The 21,392-nt window shown below is 36.0% G+C and overlaps 1 protein-coding gene across 1 annotated transcript in view; it reads left to right on the plus strand.

Moving 5' to 3' along the window:
• The window catches only part of adamts17 (ADAM metallopeptidase with thrombospondin type 1 motif, 17), a 125,762-nt gene that overhangs the window by 43,622 nt on the left and 60,748 nt on the right, over window positions 1-21,392 (plus strand). The window contains exons 9-14 of the mRNA XM_016236124.1: window positions 985-1,125; window positions 6,471-6,621; window positions 8,496-8,597; window positions 9,412-9,557; window positions 13,769-13,938; window positions 17,259-17,386. Of these exons, the coding sequence (XP_016091610.1) occupies window positions 985-1,125; window positions 6,471-6,621; window positions 8,496-8,597; window positions 9,412-9,557; window positions 13,769-13,938; window positions 17,259-17,386 (838 nt within the window). The remainder of the gene's footprint in view (window positions 1-984; window positions 1,126-6,470; window positions 6,622-8,495; window positions 8,598-9,411; window positions 9,558-13,768; window positions 13,939-17,258; window positions 17,387-21,392) is intronic.

Here is a 21,392-nt window from a genome sequence, read left to right on the forward strand (position 1 = left end):
TAACATTTGGCAAGTAGCTTTTACAGTTTATGGACCTCAATGATTCCTTGATTGTGGCTTATACAGTGTGCAATTATGTTTAAGCAATATGACTTTTTTGACTTGGGTCAGTCAGAAACCATCTAGACCTGCTTAGCAACATACATACAACACCTTGTACATTTAGATTTCCAGCCTATATCTGTAAGCACCAAGTCACTATTGGTCATGCATGATGCCTTCCCTTCCAAGTCTTTTAAGTCCAGTGCACGCTTGATAGGGTATTTGGCTTGTGAAAGCACTTGACCGTTATTAGCTTGGCAGCAAAACGTTCTGTTTTAATAAGGCCAATCATGTTTTTTTCTCTCTCTCTCCCTTAAACAATTTTAACACAGCAGACATTTGGCACCCTTATAAACCTCCCAGTATTGTTTTAGTGTGAGAGAGATTCTCATCTCAGTCCACTTATTAACCAAATCACCCCACTGACATTAAAAGCCACTCATCAATGTTAGAGCTGGAAAGAAAGCGGCGATGAAACTGCTGTAGCGCTCACATTCTTCTCCTTGTTCGTTTAGTTCTCCACAGCGACTGCTTGATTTCTGTTGTGTTCGTTTTCCTTTCGACTTTTATTGCTTTGGTATTTAGCGGGAGCCGAGACGCAACTGCTCTCTTTATTAGTTCCTGCGCTCGCTGCCGCCGCTTCAGTTTTTGCTTGTTGTTTTTAATTTGGGGAATGTAGGTCAGGGCTTTGGAGAAAGCACTGTTACGGCTCTCTCTGACTCGGTTGCTTTGGTTTTCATGGGCACACTTGCTCTTTTTCGGTGTAATAATGTATTGTTATGCATTCAAGGGAAGCTTCGTAAACAGCGTGTTAATGATTATGTTTAACAAGTACAGTAACTATTTATTGTGCACTAAGTTTGCCTGGGGGAGACTCGTAGTTTGTCAAATCACTGCTGTTTCTTATTAGTGTTTGGTGTTTTTGATGGTTTGTCTCTCTAGCATGGGCATGAGCCATGATGACGATCACGCCAGCTGCACGGGCCACTCTCACATCATGTCCGGGGAATGGGTCAAAGGTCGTAACCCCAGTGACCTCTCCTGGTCCAGCTGCAGTCGTGACGACCTGGAGAAGTTCCTCAGGTGAGACTGTGTGTGCTGTAAGATGTAAAATCCTCAAACTAGCCTCTGTTTTTAGGTGTTATTAGTAGGTTAGGTGTTAGTAGGTGTTATTGCCTGTTAGCTTTCAATAGCCAATACTGATAACTAGACAGTGGAAAATATTTTTTATGAATTTCTGGAAAATGTTGTATTTACTAGATAGATAAACAGACAGATAGAGAGAGAATATGTCATTTAACAATACAGCAATAATTGTATTTGATCAATTATAATTTATTATATTTAATTATAGCAAATAAGATTCTGCATATAATGCATATAATTAAACTACAGTGACATTCTCAGAAAAAAAATCTTTAATTAAAATAATTTCTCAAAATTAGATTTTTTATTAATAAATAATATAAAAGTTGATATTTATATTAGTAATTTTAAATTTTTGTAATTTGTAATTACTCTTTAATTTTAATAGTTTTCAGTTATCTGGTTTTACTACTTTTCCATACACAAAAATCTTAATTTAATTGATGTATTTTTAATATTATAGTATTTAATATATATATATATTAAATATATATATATACAATATTATTATTATTTAAAAAAATCAATAAAGGAATAAATGACTGTATATTGTACTTTCCTTCTTTTTTTTCCTGATCCCATGCCTGTTCTCTGGGGAGATTTAAAATATTGCTCAAATTTTATTTTTTGCATGCAAATACCCTGGTCACTCTTTTCCATATAATGGAATTGAATAAAAACTCAGGCTGTCAAGCTAAAAAATAACAGCAATAAAATTGATCCATATGATGCTTGCACTATAACAATTTGATCCGTTCCTCACTTAAAGCTGTTGATTTTGTAAAACTTAGAATACAGTGCATCAGTCATATAGACCACTTATTTGATTTTTTTTTGTTTCTGATTCTGTTATGGTGTTTCTGGGTCCATTTTGTAGCTTAAACCCTCTAGATTTTATTCTTTGTAATGGCATGGGAAAGAATGACCAATGATTATTAAAATGTTTCCTTTTGTTTTCCACTAAAGAAAGTGATATAGGTTTTGGAACGACATGAGTAAATGATGACAGACTATTCATTTAACCCTATATTGCTTTTTATTTGCCTTCTCTTCATAATCTTTTTGGCTTCCCTTTATCTTTTAGCCACTCTTTCATGTTCTGTCTCTGTCTATTTCATATTTTCCCACATTCAGATGAGTCACTGACACCTACAGTCTCTTTTGTGAGCTCTCTCATGCTCTCCCTTTAGCTGGGCAGCTGCGTTCATCCCATTTACTGTTTTATGTTCTTCCTTTGTACATCTCCGCCTGAGTCTCTTTCCTTTTCTTTTGTCCAGCTGCTTTCTGTTTGCAGCCTCTTTGGTTGGTCAGTTTTTCATCATTTCTTTTTTCCTTCCTTTTGTCATGCTTCTGCCCTTTCTGTCCCTCCTCTCATCTTCTGTCTCTCGATCCCAGGGAAAAATGAGGCTCATTCTTATGAGACTTTGTATGTTTGCCCATGTAACCACAGATAATATTTGACTAATTACATTGGTTAACCACAGGTGGTCACTTTCTTATGTTTTTAAGCCTTATAATGACGGATATGGGATCCTAATGTAACTTTTTACCACAACTGCTAATGGCAGGTGATCTGAATATTTCTTACTGGCCATGAAAGTGATTATTTTATTTTTTTATACCCCAGTGTCACTTTCATTCAGGGCTCATAATTATAATTATAATAATAGTTTAATTTTCGATTTCAAATGAGTTAATAGTACATTTGTTTTTGTTAGGGATGCACGATATATCGGCCACCATATCGGTATCGGCCCATATCGGCTCATTTTTTCTGTTATCGGTATCGGCCTGATAAGAAAATTTGGCCGATATCTTAAAGCCGATAAATAATGCATTATTTCCTTCAGAGACACTTCAGATGCGCGCTGTTCGTTTGCAGCCTTTTGTGCAATTGTACATTGTAATATTGTGTTTATTTGATGTATATCTGATTTATCTCATATAGAATGCGTTTGGTTAAGTTAAAAGAGCGCTTCAGTTTACCAGTGATCATCTTTAGCTCAGCACACGCAGCCCAAACAGCAGTGCACAACATTAATAACTATGATTGGGAATGTCATGTATATAACATTCTAATGAGAACATTATTATAATAAAACGTTGTGAATTCTTTGGGTTTAGTTGCCGTGTTTCAGCGCGTTGTTATGGGAAGAGCGCATCCACAACAGGATCACACATTCTGACTATAGCACGCAATAACTGCATAATTTTGTACATATATAAGTTGTAATATTATGTTTATGTTGTATTAATATTAATCTCAGGATGCATTTCCTTGAGTTAAATAAGCTGCCAGCAAAACGCTTCAGTTTACCATGTTCATTCAGCTCTTCAGCTTCAGCACGCGCAGCTCAACGGCTGCTATTTAAAACAGTGGTATTAATTTGTTACTTTTTCAAAATCATCGATACATTATTAATAACAACAACCACTTGTATTGTTCTCTTATTATTTTCATCAACAATATGGTTTAGTAATTAAAATCATTTAATTATTGTCCGTGCAGAGGCTATTCCGTTTTATTGATCTATGGCGCATTCATTTTGATTCTTTACACGTGTAATGATGTCCAGTGACTTGTTTGCATTATTTATGCATAATTTTATTTATTTGTAAGACTTTTTTATGACTAAATTTGGTAATGGGAGAGTAAAAATATTTTTAAAACGTACACCGTTCAAACTAGGCTGCTTATGTTGAAGTGTTTGGGATGTGGCTTTTAATGATGAGACCTTTTTTGTAATCAGGCTCTCAAAAAGTATATAACAATTTGGATATAGATTTATCGGCCAACATATCGGTTATCGGCTTTCAAAAATAAAGAATAATCGGTTATCGGCCAAAATTTTCATATCGGTGCATCCCTAAAAAAAAATACCGTCATGTACCGTGAAACCGGTATAATTTTGAAAAATACTGTGATATAAATTTTCGGTCATACCGCCCAGCACTAATTAGAACATTCAAGCAGTTTAAAAAAAATTTTTTTTTTTAAATGTGCCATAGAGAAAACATTGCTGGCGTGCATCACGATACAAATCAATGGCAATAACATTTTAAGATATGTCAGTGCAAGTTAATTTCAGTTAAGACAGTCTTGCACCAGGCTTAAGCCTTGTCTATGAATCTGCGCATTAAAGATGTTTTTAGATAAAATTCTGTGTCTGTCCCTCCACCCGAGCAGGCCAGAATACAACCGAGGAAAAATAGGTCAGGCTTAGCATTTGCTTGAGCATAAATTTATGATTTATTTCTAAAGCCCGTGCTGCTTCATATTTTTGTGGAAACTGATATTTTTTATTTTTTCAGGATTCTCTGATGAATAGGAAGTTCAAAAGAACAGCATTTATTTGAAATAGAGATCTTTCGTAACATTATAAATGTCTTTACTGTCACTTTAAAAAAAATGTATGTGCCCTTGCTGAATAAAAGTATTAATTTCTTACCCCAAACTTCCATCCAAGTGTGAATTCAGTATATGTGAAAAATAAGAATATCTCCAAAGCAGTTCTTGTAATTTTCTTTTACTAGCAAACGGTGAGAGATTGTTCAGTATGTGTTTCCATCATAGTGTAATTAGCCACCAAATGTAAGCATAGGGAAATGAAACAAACCACTAAGGATATTAACATTTGGCAAGTAGCTTTTACAGTTTATGGACCTCAATGATTCCTCGATTGTGGCTTATACAGTGTGCAATTATGTTTAAGCAATATGACTTTTTTGACTTGGGTCAGTCAGAAACCATCTAGACCTGCTTAGCAACATACATACAACACCTTGTACATTTAGATTTCCAGCCTATATCTGTAAGCACCAGCCGCGCTTTTGACCTCAATTCAGACTACAGAGTGTCACCGTATCCAAGCAGATACCAGCATTATCCAAACTCTGCTGTTGAGCTTCTGAGAGCATTTTAATGCCGGAGACAATCAGGCAGATTAGAGTTTTTTCCTGTAGAGTAAAGCTCCTCACTACGATAACACGACAGCCTGGCTCTGCTGCAAAACCCGGTGAGCTGCCTATGTAGGCGTCATAGGCGCACACGTGAAGGCTGTTTCAAAAGGTAGGCACAAAATGATGCTGCCTCGTTTTGAAGCAGCATCACATGTATTCATCCTGCAGAAGGCAATCACATAATTACTGTGAATTCACACATGCCTGTTGTCACTTGTATATAAACTTGCACATGCCCTGTATGACAGCATTTTCCCTCTTGTGCCGGCTTTTTATTTTATTTTATTTTATTTTATTTTATGTAATTTTTTATTTTATTTTATTTTATGTAATTTTATGTAATTTTTTATTTTACTTTACTTTATTTTATGTAATTTTATGTAACTTAATTGAAATTAATTTTATTTTATTTTATTTAATGCAATTTTATTTTATTTTATGTAATTTAGTGTAGTGTAGTGTAGTGTAGTGTGGGTTTTAGTTTTAGTTTTAGTTTTGGGTTTAGTTTAGTTTAGTTTAGTCTGGTTTTGGTTTAGTTTTGCATTTGTTTTGTTTTACATTTGTTTAATTTTTATTATGCCACAATATAAATCGAGATTTAATAAATCAAGCTGGACATTTAGTTTGTCATATTTTATAGGTGTTGTCAGTGTTTTAATCAAATTCCCATTAATTAAATACACAATATTTGAATTTTATTGAAATTTATGTACGTTTAAATTTAAATTGACAAATTCATTTTATTTTATTTTTCACAATGTTTATTTTACTTTATTCACTTAAATTCAAAATTCCTTTTGAATGAATGAATGAATTTACTTATTTATTTATGTTTGCTTGTTTGTTCATTCGTTCATAACATAACACATTGTTTTTCTCTTAAACACATAGTTTTTTCTCTCACACAGGCCATGCCTGCCTGATTATTTTAGGATGAGCTGAAATATTAAATATTTACAGAGAGCAGACGTGCTTGAGAATCCTGAAGTGCATGCGCTCATTAGGCTTTAAAGCATCAACGTCAACCTTTTCAAAATATTTTTCCATTGCAGGTTTTGCAGAAATCTGTCGATGTTTCACTGTAGACATCGTCTGATGTCAATTTGGTAGACATCGCCCAACCCTACTTTACACTGATTGAAAGATGAGAGAGTGGACTTGGAGAACGATGAATTTTACTTTGAGCAAATTAATTAGCAATGGAAAACCAGTATTAGAAGCACAACAATTCCTAATTTCTTTTATAAGAAAGCTTGCAATTCATAAAGTTGTGTGTGAAGATGTTGTGTACATCGTTTGTCTAACATCTTATTGTCTTACAGATCGAAAGCAAGTGCCTGTTTGCTGCATACTGACCCACGAAATCGCTACCCCATCCGCCTGCCAGCCAAACTTCCCGGGATGCACTACAGCGCTGACGAACAGTGCCAGATCCTATTCGGCACCAACGCTACGTTCTGCACTGATATGGAGGTGTGTGTGTGTCTTTCATCTGGGAATGCACTGATATCATACTGTGCTCATGCACTACATATTTCCATACCGTAAACGGACACAATGCAGCGTACGTACACACAAATAAACACTGGCAACATGCAACTGAAACTTTTTGACCTAAACAAGCTCATATATATGTGACAGAATCCCATTTCAGTTACTTTGTTGTCTTGGTCCTGGGATCATTTCCATATGTATCTAGTTGAAGGATAAATTTATCCAGGCTACATTTGTAGCATAAAAGGGTTTAACGTTTATCCACTAAAAGCCTCCTTCTTCATATTGCATAAAAAACATGAAATAAATTAATTTCTGTATAAAATAAATTACAATGCATACATTGTAATTAATATAATAATATACATATTATATATTTAGTTTAAATGGTACATAAATGAAAATAAAAGTCATAAATTAAGATATCATTTATGCACATTAAAAATTAATTTAATTTGGTATGAATCTGTTTGGTCTTTGTAATAGTCACAATATTAAATGTGACTTCATAATTGTGGTATAATAATTTATGTTATACATGTAAATGATTCTGCTGTTGTTAAACAGCAAATAATCAAACCTTAATCTCTAAAAAATTATTTTAATAAAATGCCCATTAACTGAATTCATAAATTAATTTTATTTTATTTATTCACATAGTCACAATTTAATTCACATTTTACTTTTGTAAAAAAAAAATATATTATTTATTTGTTTGTTTGTTTCTACATTTTAATTTATAAAATATATCCATTAATTAAATTAAATTTGAAAAATCCATTTTGTCTTCATCATTTTATTTTATTCACATAAACTCACAATTAAATTCACATTTTACTTTTGTATGTATGTATTTATTTATTTATTCATTCATTTTAATTTGTTATAAAATATATCCATTAATTACATTTTAAAAATCCATTTTGTCTTCATCATTTTATTTAGTTTAGTTTAGTTTCGTGTTGTCTTGGCCCTGGGATCATTCCCATATGTAGCTAGTGCAAGTATAAAATTATCCAGGCTACATTTGTAGCAGGAGAATATCATAAAAGAGTATTTGCACTTAATCATAAATCATGTTTATCCACGCAAAGCCTCGGATCTCTGGATATTGCCGTCTGGAAGTTTCAGTTCGTAAGTTGCCAGAGTGAAAACATCAGAGCTGATGGCAGGTGCTGGCGTATCAGGTCTGATCTGATCAGTTCCCAGTCAGTTCATGCTTTCCTGAGCGTGTAATCATCAGCTGTAACCGTTCAGATCATCGCTGCATTTCCACTCGCTGCCTGTCCATCATAACTGTATACCATCTACACGTTGTGCAGTGCTACAGCAGATACCTAGATTCACATAAAACATGCGTGAAGAAGATGAACAGTCTGTTGCTGAAAGGCAGAGAGGAGCTGACATAAAAGAGACATCTAAAACAAAGTGTAAATAAGGCAATTTAATGTCTGTCCTGCCACCTTTGAAGTGTTTCTCTCTGTGAGATTGGAAAAGTGATTGAGCACAAAGTAAAGTAGCGTGTCTGGCTAAAGTAAAAATACGAACCTGTCAGACTGGCACAGAAAATACTATCATCTCAAGGGCTGTTGGATAATAAACTCTCTTTGTTTGAGGAGAGGAAAGAATGTGTGAAATATAAACATTATATTATTTTTATTTTATTTTGCCATTGAGATATTAAAGAGATTTCATTTGTGCTTTTTCTTTACTGTGGGATAATTCCCACAGATACTGGGAATTCCCTTCCTAGATACTGTTTTCTAACGTTAAAATCAAATAAGAATGAAATAAAAATGATCAAATTGTTTCTATACTGTCTACATGAATGTAAACTGTGTCTGTTGTTTCAGCACCTGATGTGTGCTGGTCTCTGGTGTTTGGTGGAAGGAGACACGTCATGTAAAACCAAACTAGATCCACCGCTGGACGGCACAGAATGTGGAGCTGACAAGGTTCACCAGCTTATCTTTAATATTACTAAGGACATTGTACGCAATCTAATGTAAGAAAGAAGACTTAAGACTAATGATGTTCACTACTGTTCAAAGTTTTTTTTTTTTTATACTTTTAAAGGAAATTAATACTTTTATTTAGCAAGGACGCATTAAATAGATTTATTTTATTTTAATTTTTAATTAATAATTTCATACAGTAAGGACACTTGATAAGGACAATTGATCAAAAGTGCTTTTTATTCATTATAGGATCCTGAACAAAATGTTTCCCAGTTTATACAAAAATATTAAGCAGCACAACTGTTTTCCACATTGATAATAATAAGAAATGTTTGTTGAGCAGCAAATCAGCATATCAGAATGATTTCTGAAGGATCATGTGACACTGAAGTCTGGAGGAATGATGCTGAAAATTCAGCTTTGATCACAGGAATAAATTACATTATAAAAAATATTCAAATAGAAAACACTTATTTTAAATTGTAATAATATTTCACAGTATTACTGATTTTACTGTATTTTCGATCAAATAAATGCAGCCTTGGTGAGCAGAAGAGACTTCTTTTTTAAAAGCATTCAAAAAACCTGTAGTGTAAATCAAAAGGGGATTTTCAACTTGAATGTCTTAAAACATAAAATTCATCATTGCAGCAGTTTAATAAACGAGGGTAGCGTTTGGCAACAAATCCTATAATATTTGCGAAGTGTCAATACAGCAGCACCGCCTGTAATCAACTTCATGTAAAGGAAATTAAATCTGTGGTTTGTCTTCATTTAGCTGGATTAACATGAATGTGTGTGTCTTTCTCAGTGGTGCAGGGCTGGTGAGTGTGTCAGTAAGACGCCCATCCCGCAGCATGTAGATGGGGACTGGAGTCCGTGGAGCACGTGGAGCATGTGCAGCCGAACATGTGGCACAGGAGCATGCTTCAGACAGAGGAAATGTGACAACCCCCCGTAAGCCTTTACATCTCTCACTTTCTCTCCATCCATGTCAATTAGGGCTTGAATGACCACTAATTTTTACTAGTCGACATTCAGAAAAGTAGTCAGCTGGTCAGTGTTTACCTGATATAAATGACTCAACACTCACCATCCAGTTTTACTTTCACAGATTTAAGTGCCTGTTGTGGTTTGTTATACAAAACTAACTAGTTGTGCATGTAATATTGTGAACAAACAGGCTGTGGTCCGGAGATGATCTGACTCAATGCAAACGCAGGCACCATCCAAACCCACAATGCACCACAATAATCCTGTTTGTGTTTTGGCAGGAACAAGCTCTCCTCTCACTCTCCTCCTCCATCTAATGATGCCGTTTCGCTCCGAGTGTCATTTCTCAACGCCTGACAGCCCGCCAGAGAGCTTGTTTCAGAGTTTATGTGTGTGTGTTTAAAACATGATGTAATAATTCAAAGCTCTTCGGTTGTTTCCAACGCAGAACAGCATGCAATTTGTGAACGGTGGTCTAAGATGTGCGTTTTTTTGTTTTGGACGCTCGTAACGTCTCGTGCCACGTTCGCGAGGTAATCGTTCTTTTGCGCTCCGTCGCTCCACCGTGGATCGTAAAACACTTGGAGCTGCATCAAGCAAACCGAAGAGCAAAATAAGGCTGACGTACAAGTCATGTTCTGTTTTTAAGAACATTAGAGGAAAAGTGGTAAGACAGAGTATGAGGAAGAAACTAGATTTGCATTTGCTGGGGGGAAAAAAAGCAGATTTAAGTAAGGTTTTGCATTCTGTGTGAGACCAGTCTTAATTCAGAATGCAAATAAATGTGAGAAAATTGACCAATCACAATTCAATATGAAAATCTCTGATGAGGTCATCAGTGTTGGTTTACATTTTGATTGCTGAACTCCGTACGAGTGTGATTTCGAATCTTTAAAGGATTAGTTCACTACCAGTGAATAAAAATATCCTGATAATTTCTTCACCCCAATTAAGGTTTTTGAGGAAAACGTTCCAGGATTTCTCGCTATATAATGGACTTCTGTGGTGTTCAACAGGCTGAAGGTCCAAATTGCAGTTTCGGTGCAGCTTCATAAGGGTTCTACACGATCCCAGCCGAGGAATAAGGTCTTCTCTAGCGAAACAATCGGTCATTTTCTAAAAAACATTTATATACTTTTAACCACAAATGCTCGTCTTGCACTAGCTTGACTAGGTGGAAATACCAACCCAGTGTTTACAAAGTGAACGTGCAAAGAAAGTCAAATGCCCTTTATAAAAAAAGGTAAAACAACGATGTCTTATTATTTCGAAGTTGGAGGAGAAAGTGAGGCCCTACTCTACCTTTTTTTTTAACCCAAGTACACAGACGAAGCACTAACCGCGCATGACCTTTCCAACGTGATTACGTCATGCGTGAATTTGCAGACACACATCGCAGAGCTAGTGCAAGACGTGCATTTGACTGTGAAAAATGCACATTCAAATGACTGATCATTTCGCTAGATAAGACCCTTATTCCTCGGCTGGGATCGAGTAGAGCCCTTTGAAGCCGCTTTGAAACTGCAATTTGGACCTTCAGCTCGTTGGTCTCCATTGAAGTCCATTATATGAAGAAAAATCCTGGAATGTTTTACCTTATAAACCTTTATTTCTTTGCGACTGAAGACAGAAAGACACGGACATCTTGGATGACATGGGGGTGAGTAAATAATCAGGAACTTTTTATTCTGGAAGTGAACTAATCCTTTAATCTAGACAACATGAAATCTTGTTCTGAATGATTCATCAGTGCATTTCAAAGAAAAACTTTAATCAAAATATAACTTTTCTTCTGACATCATTTTGGGCATGCTGGCTTTTAGATTATGTTAATCAATAGCCAAATAGCTGTTTTGGCATCACTTTAGCAAACTTGCATTAAAGTCTGGCATCGTTCTGGTATATAACACCACTTTTTATCTAATCAATTCCTGATGGATACTGTCAAGTCCCTCCCTACATTTCTTAACATTAAATAGCGTGTTTCAGTCAGAGATGCATGACATTAGAGAAGTAATGGGTTCAGAACTGTATTTTTAAATTAGGCTGTGTTTTACTCACCACAGAGCCATCCTAGGTGTATATGACTTTCTTCTTTCAGACGAATCCAGTCTGAGTTATATTAAGAATTGTCCTGGCTATTCCAAGCTCTATCATTGCAGTCAGCAGGTGTTGCAGCAGTGCTTCAATCCAAAAGAAGTTAAATAAAAAGCGCCCATCCATAAAAAAAAGTGTCTCACACGGCTCCGGGGGGTGAACAAAGGCCTTCTGTAGCGAATCAATGCATTTTTGTAAGAAAAATATCCATATTCAAAACGTAATAATCACTTTAATCTAGCTTGCGCCAACAGTCGTACACGGAAGCCGCTCCAGGCGGATGACGTATGAGTTGGCGGATGACGTTGCGCATGCGCCGGTGAGTCTCGTGAAAACCAACGTTTGTTAACAGGAGCAAAGGAAGCAAAGTTTCCTTACTTTAGCAAAGGAAAACCAGTCTCCTCTTGGCTATTCTTCTTTACAAATCCTCGTTTTGTACTTCTAATTAGTGACCGTTGTTTTGTTTTGATCTCTCCCTTCCGCTTCCGCGTTCGTCACTTCTGAGCGGCACATGCGCAACGCTGACCTCCATACGTCATTCCCCTGGAACTGCCTCCGTTTACAACAGTGAGCGCAAGCTAGATTAAAGTGATTATTACGTTTTGAATATGGATATTTGTCTCACAAAAATGCATCGATTCACTACAGGAGACCTTTGTTCACCCCACCGGAGCCGTGTGAGGCACTTTTTTTTTTTATTATGGATGGGTGCTTTTTATTTCACTTCTTTTGGATTGAAGCACTGCAACACCCGCTGAGTGCAATTATAGGGCTTGGAACAGCCAGGACAATTTTTTATGTAACTCCGACTGGATTCGTCTGAAAGAAGAAAGTCATATACACCTAGGATGCCTCGGGGGTGAGTAAAACACAGCCTAATTTTCATTTTTGGGTGAACTAACCCTTTAAAAGCACTGCAAAAAATGCTTTTCTTATTTAGATTTTTTGTCTTGTTTCCAGGTTAAGATTATTTTGCTTACCCCATTGGTAGATTATTTAGCTTGTTCTAAGCAAAAACTCACTTAATTTTGACTTGTTTTTCTGAAAACAAGACTAAGTTTTTCTTGTCTAGAAAATCCTTCTTGATTTAAGAATTTGTAAACATTTTTGGCTGGAAACAAGACAAAAAATCTAAGTAAGAAAAGCATTTTTATATAAGTTTATATAAAGCAGAAGTAGATTTAAGTTTGCAGTTTTTTTTTTGTTTAAAGAAATTAATACTTTTATTCAGCAAGGATGTATTAAATTGATCAAAAGTGACATTAAAGACATTTATAATGTTACAAAAGATTCATATTTTAAATAAATGCTGTTATTTATAGTCATCAACAGTTGCAGCACAACTGTTTTCAGCATTGATAATAATAAGAAATGTTTGTTGAGCAGCAAATCAGCATATTAGAATGATTTCTGAAGGATCATGTGACACTGAAGACTGAGTAATGATGCTGAAAATTCACAGGAATAATTTACATTTTAAAATATATTCAAATAGAAAACTATTTTAATGTGTAATAATATTTCACAGTATTACTGTTTTTTTTTTACTGTATTTTTGATCAAATAAATGCAGCCTTAGTGAGAATAAGTGACTTACCAACCTCAAAACGTATAAATGGTCTGTTCGTTGAGCCGTTGGGGTGTAAATAAAATAAGATGAAATTAACCTTAATTAGAATGTTTGAGAGATATCAGTACAGTTCGGCCCGGCAAACTCTGTAATACATTCAAATGAGGGAAATGCGACAGTTTGGAGAGACTCTCGCAGCAGACGAGACAGATTGAATGTGAGGAGACTTGTTAATGAACAGGTTTTAGACTGTCATGTTGTCAGCTGTCATCATTTGAGCAAGTGTAACAACTTCTAATGAAGGTTTATGGGGCCTCAAAAACCCTCCCTCAGTCATTTTGAGCTTGACCTCTGTCATGGAGCGACTGCCTCTCCTCACGTCTCCTCTTCTCAATCCTCGCCCTACTGCTAGGATACTGATCTTCATGTTTGGTCTTCAGGTTATAATTCACGTTTAGGTCATAGAGCAGTATGTATAACTGTACTTCTTGTGGTTGTGGTTCTCCAGGCCCGGTCCAGGAGGGAAGTACTGTCAGAAGGCCAGTGTGGAGCACAAAGCGTGTGAAGGGCCGCCGTGTTCCAAGGGTCTGCCTACATTTAGAGACCAGCAGTGTCAGTCTCATGACCGGCTGGCCAGTAAGAAGAAAAGCCAGATGTGGACAGCTGTGATCGACGATGGTAAGACTAAAAATACACCTCTGTTTGCTGAATGAAAGCCAATATTTGTTTCATACTGATTTTGCCATACTGATTCCAGAAATAGTGCCTGTTTTGCTCAAGCATGTTACACTTTCACACAAAATATCATGCATTGTGTAGCTTTTTTTGCTTTTGACAACCATTTGTAAGCTGAGGAAGTCTTGTATTATCACTTAATCAGCAAAAAAAAAAAAAAACTGCCACAAAGACATGATTCCTGTCTTCCTCTGAGCCAGATTACAGAATGTGATTTCCACATGTATGAATGATTTAGAAGACATTATTTTATATCTAATCCTCATTTCAAGGTTATTCAAGGAGTTATGGCCAATCACAGCAGAAAATGCAAACATGACCCAGATGTTTTCTGCTACATCTGTGGGTGTTTTACTACATCCAAACAGCAACAGAAAATTACAGATTTTGGAAAAAAAATATATATATATATGTATATATAATGATGTATATCTATATATATATATCATTTTTTATTTTTTTAAAATCTGTAATTCTGTGTGAGAAAGCCTCTGCCTTAAGTTAAATGTTAAATTATATATTTTGAATACTACTTTTTGTTGTTAAAACAAAACCTTTGACATTTGACTGCTTTTGTTATTTTGTGCGTTAAAACTGTTCAGTTCGGTGTCAGAGCGAGAAAGTGACCAAGAGTCTGAGCTGGATTGAAAACAGCACTTGTGTGATTTCACACTGTGAGCTCTTGTCAAGAACATGTTCACTTGATTACTGGGCAGTTTATGAGGAGATACAAGAGGGTGAATGTTGTGTCTTGTTAGAGTCCAAATTCATCTCTGAATTCTGTGAGCCAGTCATTTTGATGTTCCGCTGCTTCTCGCTGTCACTCATAATCATCTTAAACGTCCTGTCATCTCAGCATCTCAGCAATCTATCTATCTATCTATCTATCTATCTATCTATCTATCTATCTATCTCTGTCTGTCTGTCTGTCTGTCTGTCTGTCTGTCTGTCTGTCTGCATCAGTATTACTGTTTTTTTTTTACTGTATTTTTGATCAAATAAATGCAGCCTTAGTGAGAATAAGTGACTTACCAACCTCAAAACGTATAAATGGTCTGTTCGTTGAGCCGTTGGGGTGTAAATAAAATAAGATGAAATTAACCTTAATTAGAATGTTTGAGAGATATCAGTACAGTTCGGCCCGGCAAACTCTGTAATACATTCAAATGAGGGAAATGCGACAGTTTGGAGAGACTCTCGCAGCAGACGAGACAGATTGAATGTGAGGAGACTTGTTAATGAACAGGTTTTAGACTGTCATGTTGTCAGCTGTCATCATTTGAGCAAGTGTAACAACTTCTAATGAAGGTTTATGGGGCCTCAAAAACCCTCCCTCAGTCATTTTGAGCTTGACCTCTGTCATGGAGCGACTGCCTCTCCTCACGTCTCCTCTTCTCAATCCTCGCCCTACTGCTAGGATACTGATCTTCATGTTTGGTCTTCAGGTTATAATTCACGTTTAGGTCATAGAGCAGTATGTATAACTGTACTTCTTGTGGTTGTGGTTCTCCAGGCCCGGTCCAGGAGGGAAGTACTGTCAGAAGGCCAGTGTGGAGCACAAAGCGTGTGAAGGGCCGCCGTGTTCCAAGGGTCTGCCTACATTTAGAGACCAGCAGTGTCAGTCTCATGACCGGCTGGCCAGTAAGAAGAAAAGCCAGATGTGGACAGCTGTGATCGACGATGGTAAGACTAAAAATACACCTCTGTTTGCTGAATGAAAGCCAATATTTGTTTCATACTGATTTTGCCATACTGATTCCAGAAATAGTGCCTGTTTTGCTCAAGCATGTTACACTTTCACACAAAATATCATGCATTGTGTAGCTTTTTTTGCTTTTGACAACCATTTGTAAGCTGAGGAAGTCTTGTATTATCCCTTAATCAGCAAAAAAAAAAAAAAACTGCCACAAAGACATGATTCCTGTCTTCCTCTGAGCCAGATTACAGAATGTGATTTCCACATGTATGAATGATTTAGAAGACATTATTTTATATCTAATCCTCATTTCAAGGTTATTCAAGGAGTTATGGCCAATCACAGCAGAAAATGCAAACATGACCCAGATGTTTTCTGCTACATCTGTGGGTGTTTTACTACATCCAAACAGCAACAGAAAATTACAGATTTTGGAAAAAAAATATATATATATATGTATATATAATGATGTATATATATATATATATATCATTTTTTATTTTTTTAAAATCTGTAATTCTGTGTGAGAAAGCCTCTGCCTTAAGTTAAATGTTAAATTATATATTTTGAATACTACTTTTTGTTGTTAAAACAAAACCTTTGACATTTGACTGCTTTTGTTATTTTGTGCGTTAAAACTGTTCAGTTCGGTGTCAGAGCGAGAAAGTGACCAAGAGTCTGAGCTGGATTGAAAACAGCACTTGTGTGATTTCACACTGTGAGCTCTTGTCAAGAACATGTTCACTTGATTACTGGGCAGTTTATGAGGAGATACAAGAGGGTGAATGTTGTGTCTTGTTAGAGTCCAAATTCATCTCTGAATTCTGTGAGCCAGTCATTTTGATGTTCCGCTGCTTCTCGCTGTCACTCATAATCATCTTAAACGTCCTGTCATCTCAGCATCTCAGCATCTATCTATCTATCTATCTATCTATCTATCTATCTATCTATCTATCTATCTATCTCTGTCTGTCTGTCTGTCTGTCTGTCTGTCTGTCTGCATATTTATTATCATATTGAAAAACCTGCATAATATATATATTTGCAACGAAAACCACTTATTTTCTGCAATTAGATGGAAACAGTATAACCAAAGAACCCGAGCAAACATCCTCCTGTGCACCTGAAAGGCTTCACACTCTGACGAAAGCAATGAAGCCGCAGCACTCAAAAAGCACTCTCTCGATTTTACCTCACAATGGCAGAAACACAGGCTCTCCAAATTCTGATAGCTCGAGAGTCACTTACAGACATTCACTTTAACAGTGAACTTTCATCTTCTGCAGACTAAAGGAGCACAAAGCTGCTCTTAAATCACAACACGTCACTCAGAAACAGGCTTGTGATCTTCTTAAGTAGACTCCTCAGAAAAGACTGCACTTCATGTGTTCTAACTGAAAGTACAGAAACTTGTGCCTCTTTCAGCCTCAAAGCTCAATCCATACAGATTGGATCCGATAAAACTCATTTGTGGAGGAATTTTGTGAACAAACGGAAACAAAAAAAAATGATGCATGTACATGCTAAATGAAGCATTTATTTATGTGTGTGTGCTTTTATTTCCCAGAAAAGCCATGCACTCTATATTGTTCACCCGTCGGCAGTGATGCACCGGTACTAGTGGCAGAACGTGTGCTGGACGGAACGCCATGTGGACCTTATGAGAGCGACCTGTGTGTGAGTGGAAAATGTCAGGTGTGTATTTTCATATGCACTACTGTTCAAAAGTTTGGGGTCAGTAAGTTTTTTTTTTTCCCCTCCACTAAGGCTGCATTTTAAAAAAATGCAGTAAAAACAGTAAATATCATTCAAATTTAAAATAACTGTTTTCTATTGTAATATATTTTAAAATGTAATTTATTCCTGTGATGCAAAGCTAAATTTTCAGCATCATTACTCCAGTCTTCAGTGTCACGTGATCCTTCAGAAATCAGTCTAATATGCTGATTTGCTGCTCAAGAAAAAACTTTCTGTAATTTAAAAGCCAATTTGCACGTTCACATACTCTTTTCAAACTGTTAAACCTAAATTCAAATCCTAGCCCAATACAAACATGAATAAGACCGCAATTTCTATAGTAATACCATGTTGAAATATATTCTGAAACTAAAATATCAAATACTATCCAAAGATTTGCTGCTCAAGAAAAAACTTTCTGTAATTTAAAAGCCAATTTGCACGTTCACATACTCTTTTCAAACTGTTAAACCTAAATTCAAATCCTAGCCCAATACAAACATGAATAAGACCGCAATTTCTATAGTAATACCATGTTGAAATATATTCTGAAACTAAAATATCAAATACTATCCAAGCAATTACATGTAACTGATTGATGTAAAATTATTATTAAAAAAAAAACACCATAAATTACCATAGACATAGTCTAGATGACTTGTGCACTATATTTTATGCTGTGCACAGTCTTATGAAGTCATACGATAGCTTTGTGTGAGAAGCATTTTAATGTTTAATATATAAACATGAAGTAAAATAATGACTGTTTCTTGTCCAGTTTTCTAAAAATCCCCCATTTTGTCATACACTGTCAAATATTCCTTTTTATATATATTCTTCTTCCAAACTCACGTCTTTGGTTGAGCCAGAAATCGACAAATAGAACAGTGTGTTTACAGTTTTCACAGGGTCCTCATACAAATATCATATTGATTGCAATTGTCTCTGAAATATGAGAAGACCGATATGAGCGATTTTAGCATTAAAAATGACACATTACATTTAATGAAGTTTAAGGTTAAAAACCTGCCTGATCGTTTGATTAAAGACGAGTGTGAGATCATATTGCGTCAGTTCATTTTCTGCAGTGATTTACAGTAAGACATTGCATAAGAGTATAAGAGTATTTGAGATGCTTTGTGATTGTAGAAGCATGTTGTCATAGAAGAAGACTGATGAAAGAACGAGAATAGAGAATGAGAGAATGAATACAGTTGTGTAGTAGTTTTGAGAGTTGTGCAGTAGTGTAGTTGTTTGACCGTTAAAGATGCGTTGCACACTTAGGAAGCTTAGTTTTGACCGATGTTTGACACCGATGTCGACTGTCAACCACGCTATTGCTCAATGGCCGCTAGTAAGAGTACAAGACTGAAAGGAGGTCACAGTCTGCAAGCCGCCTCCACTAATAGAAAGCAGGACTGAAAAAAGCAGGTCAAAATGTCTGGAAGTGATTTCACTGTGTGCACTATAACTAACAAACAAACACACACACACACGCACGTGCGGTTACTGTACATGAGTGTAGGGATTCATCAGCCCTGAACATTGACTACACCCCTTCATTCTGTAATATAAACATGCTCCACCTGAGCTGCCCCACAGGAAGTGACCAGATTCAGGTCCTGTCCTGGTTTGTCCTGACCACAATCCCAGCATCGCTGTTTTGGAGTTAGCACTCATATTCACAGTCTCAATGCAGCTCTTGTGTCAGAAACATCCAGAGGGAGTGAACGGATGCTCAGCGCCAGGATCCTTCAGTGAAAATATGATTTATGTGACCTTTTCCTGTTTATTTATTCCATTCTGCTTTTACTTTTAAGCGAACCTATTAAGAAGCAAATCACTGACAGAGACTACCTGGATTTAATGAAAGCGACAATAGGGAAGACATTATTTACACACAGGATCCAAACAAGAAGATTCTTTCAGCGTCATTAGCATCATCCCTAATTTTCCGATTTGTCAAATGTTTGTTAGTGTTTCTCAGGAACACATGCTCATTGTTTTTCTGGTGAATACTGATTTAATTTGCTGAAAATGTACTCAACCTCAGGCCATCCAATATGTAGATGAGTTTGTTTCTTCATGGGAAAAGATTTGGAGAAATGTAGCGTTACAGCTCTTGCTCACCAATGGATCCTCTGCAGTGAATGGGTGCCGTCAGACTGAGAGTCCAAACAAACATCCACAAGTAATCCACACCACTCCAGTCCATCAGTTAATGTCTTGTGAAGCGAAAAGCTGCATGTTTGTAAGGAACGAATCCATCATTAAGATGTTTTTAACTTCAAACCATTTATTCCTCTATAATCTTGCTTTCTCCAGTGAAAAGGTAATCTTGTCTGAATCAGGAGAGAAATATGCACAGATCAAGCACTGATCACAAGCCAAAATAGTCCAAAATAGTTCTGAACATATATGTTGGTGGATTTTGATGTGGGAGGACAGCAGGATGTGGACTTCTTCACTGAAGAAAGTGTCATTATGGATTATGGACTTGTATTTTGTCCAGAAGCGATGGTTTAATGTTAAAACATCTTAATGGTGGATTCGTTTCTTACAAACATGCGGCTTTTCATTTCACGAGACATTAACTGATGGACTGGAGTGGTGTGGATTATTGTGATGTTTTATCAGCTGTTTGGACTCTCATTCTGACGGCACCCATTCACTGCAGAGCATCCATTGGTGAGCAAGTGATGTAATGCTACATTTCTCCAAATCTGTTTCTATGAAGAAACGAACGCATCTACATTTTGGATGGCCTGAGGGTGAGTACATTTTCAGCTTTTCAAATTTTCATTTTTGGTTGAAATATTCCTTTAAACAGACAAGATTCCAATTTGTCTACACTGAATGCAAAAAATGGGGCCTGACATGACTCATTCGATCATAAAGTACAACCAATCAGAATGACTCGGTTTCAACGCTCTCTCGCCCTTAACACGCACTGCAACACATCGTCTTTGAACATTCCTGAAGTGAAATGAAGAATGACTTCCTGTGCATCCAGATAATTCATCAGTTCAACCAGCAGTGATTGCCACAGACCATTTACTAATGGCATTTTACATTAGGTTTCTGAAATCATTCGCTAAATATTTACATGATAAGGTTTTCACTTTCAGGCGTTATTTTGTTGCGTTTGAAGTTATGCAACCATTGAGCCATTATTCTTTATGTGACTTGATGTTGTGCCAAAGAAATCTGAATTATATTACACTGATTTGTTATTAACATTGGGCAACAACTTGCTTGGCGTGTTTTTTTGTCTTCTTTTTTTTAAAGGTATTTTGACCCCTTATATGGCGTTTTCTTTCTTGTGGAGCACAAAATCTTAACACAGCTTCTTTTCATACAATGACACTTATGTAACGTTTATTATTATTTATTAGCTCTAAAAAGGGGAATATTTATGACGAATCATAAATGGTTATGATTCATAATAAATATTTAGATTATATCTTCGAATTAACTGTAGCAGAATCAATATTACAATTATTTGATCTGTCCGTCCACCGAGCAGACAATATAATCATTTATCAATTCAAGGAATATTTATTTTCTGGCCACGGAACAATAAACTGTCCTTCTTTGTACAGTGCTAGCAGTAATTCTTAGCAAAATGTAGCGAGGGTTCAAACATTCATTGACTTGGAACTGTGAACAGTAAACAGAAACAATCCGTTGTGAATATAAGGGATTTAATAAAATGAAACTATATCTAACATATAACTAACTAAAACATATATATACAGAATGAAACAAAGTAAGGAAAAGATAGAGAATAGAAAAGAATGGCAGTATTTCACATCACTTAACCACAACCATGGAAAATCATCAAAGAATCCAAAAATCACCTTAAAAGGGACTGAAATTTAAACACGCATCTGAATAATTTGAAGCGGTTACTTGCATTGGTTTCGATTGCTGAAAAAGAGTCCGGATGCAGTAGATAACGGAG

Source organism: Sinocyclocheilus grahami, unplaced genomic scaffold, assembly GCF_001515645.1.
Source record: "Sinocyclocheilus grahami isolate Dianchi unplaced genomic scaffold, SAMN03320097.WGS_v1.1 scaffold481.1, whole genome shotgun sequence".
Classification (NCBI taxonomy): domain Eukaryota; kingdom Metazoa; phylum Chordata; class Actinopteri; order Cypriniformes; family Cyprinidae; genus Sinocyclocheilus; species Sinocyclocheilus grahami.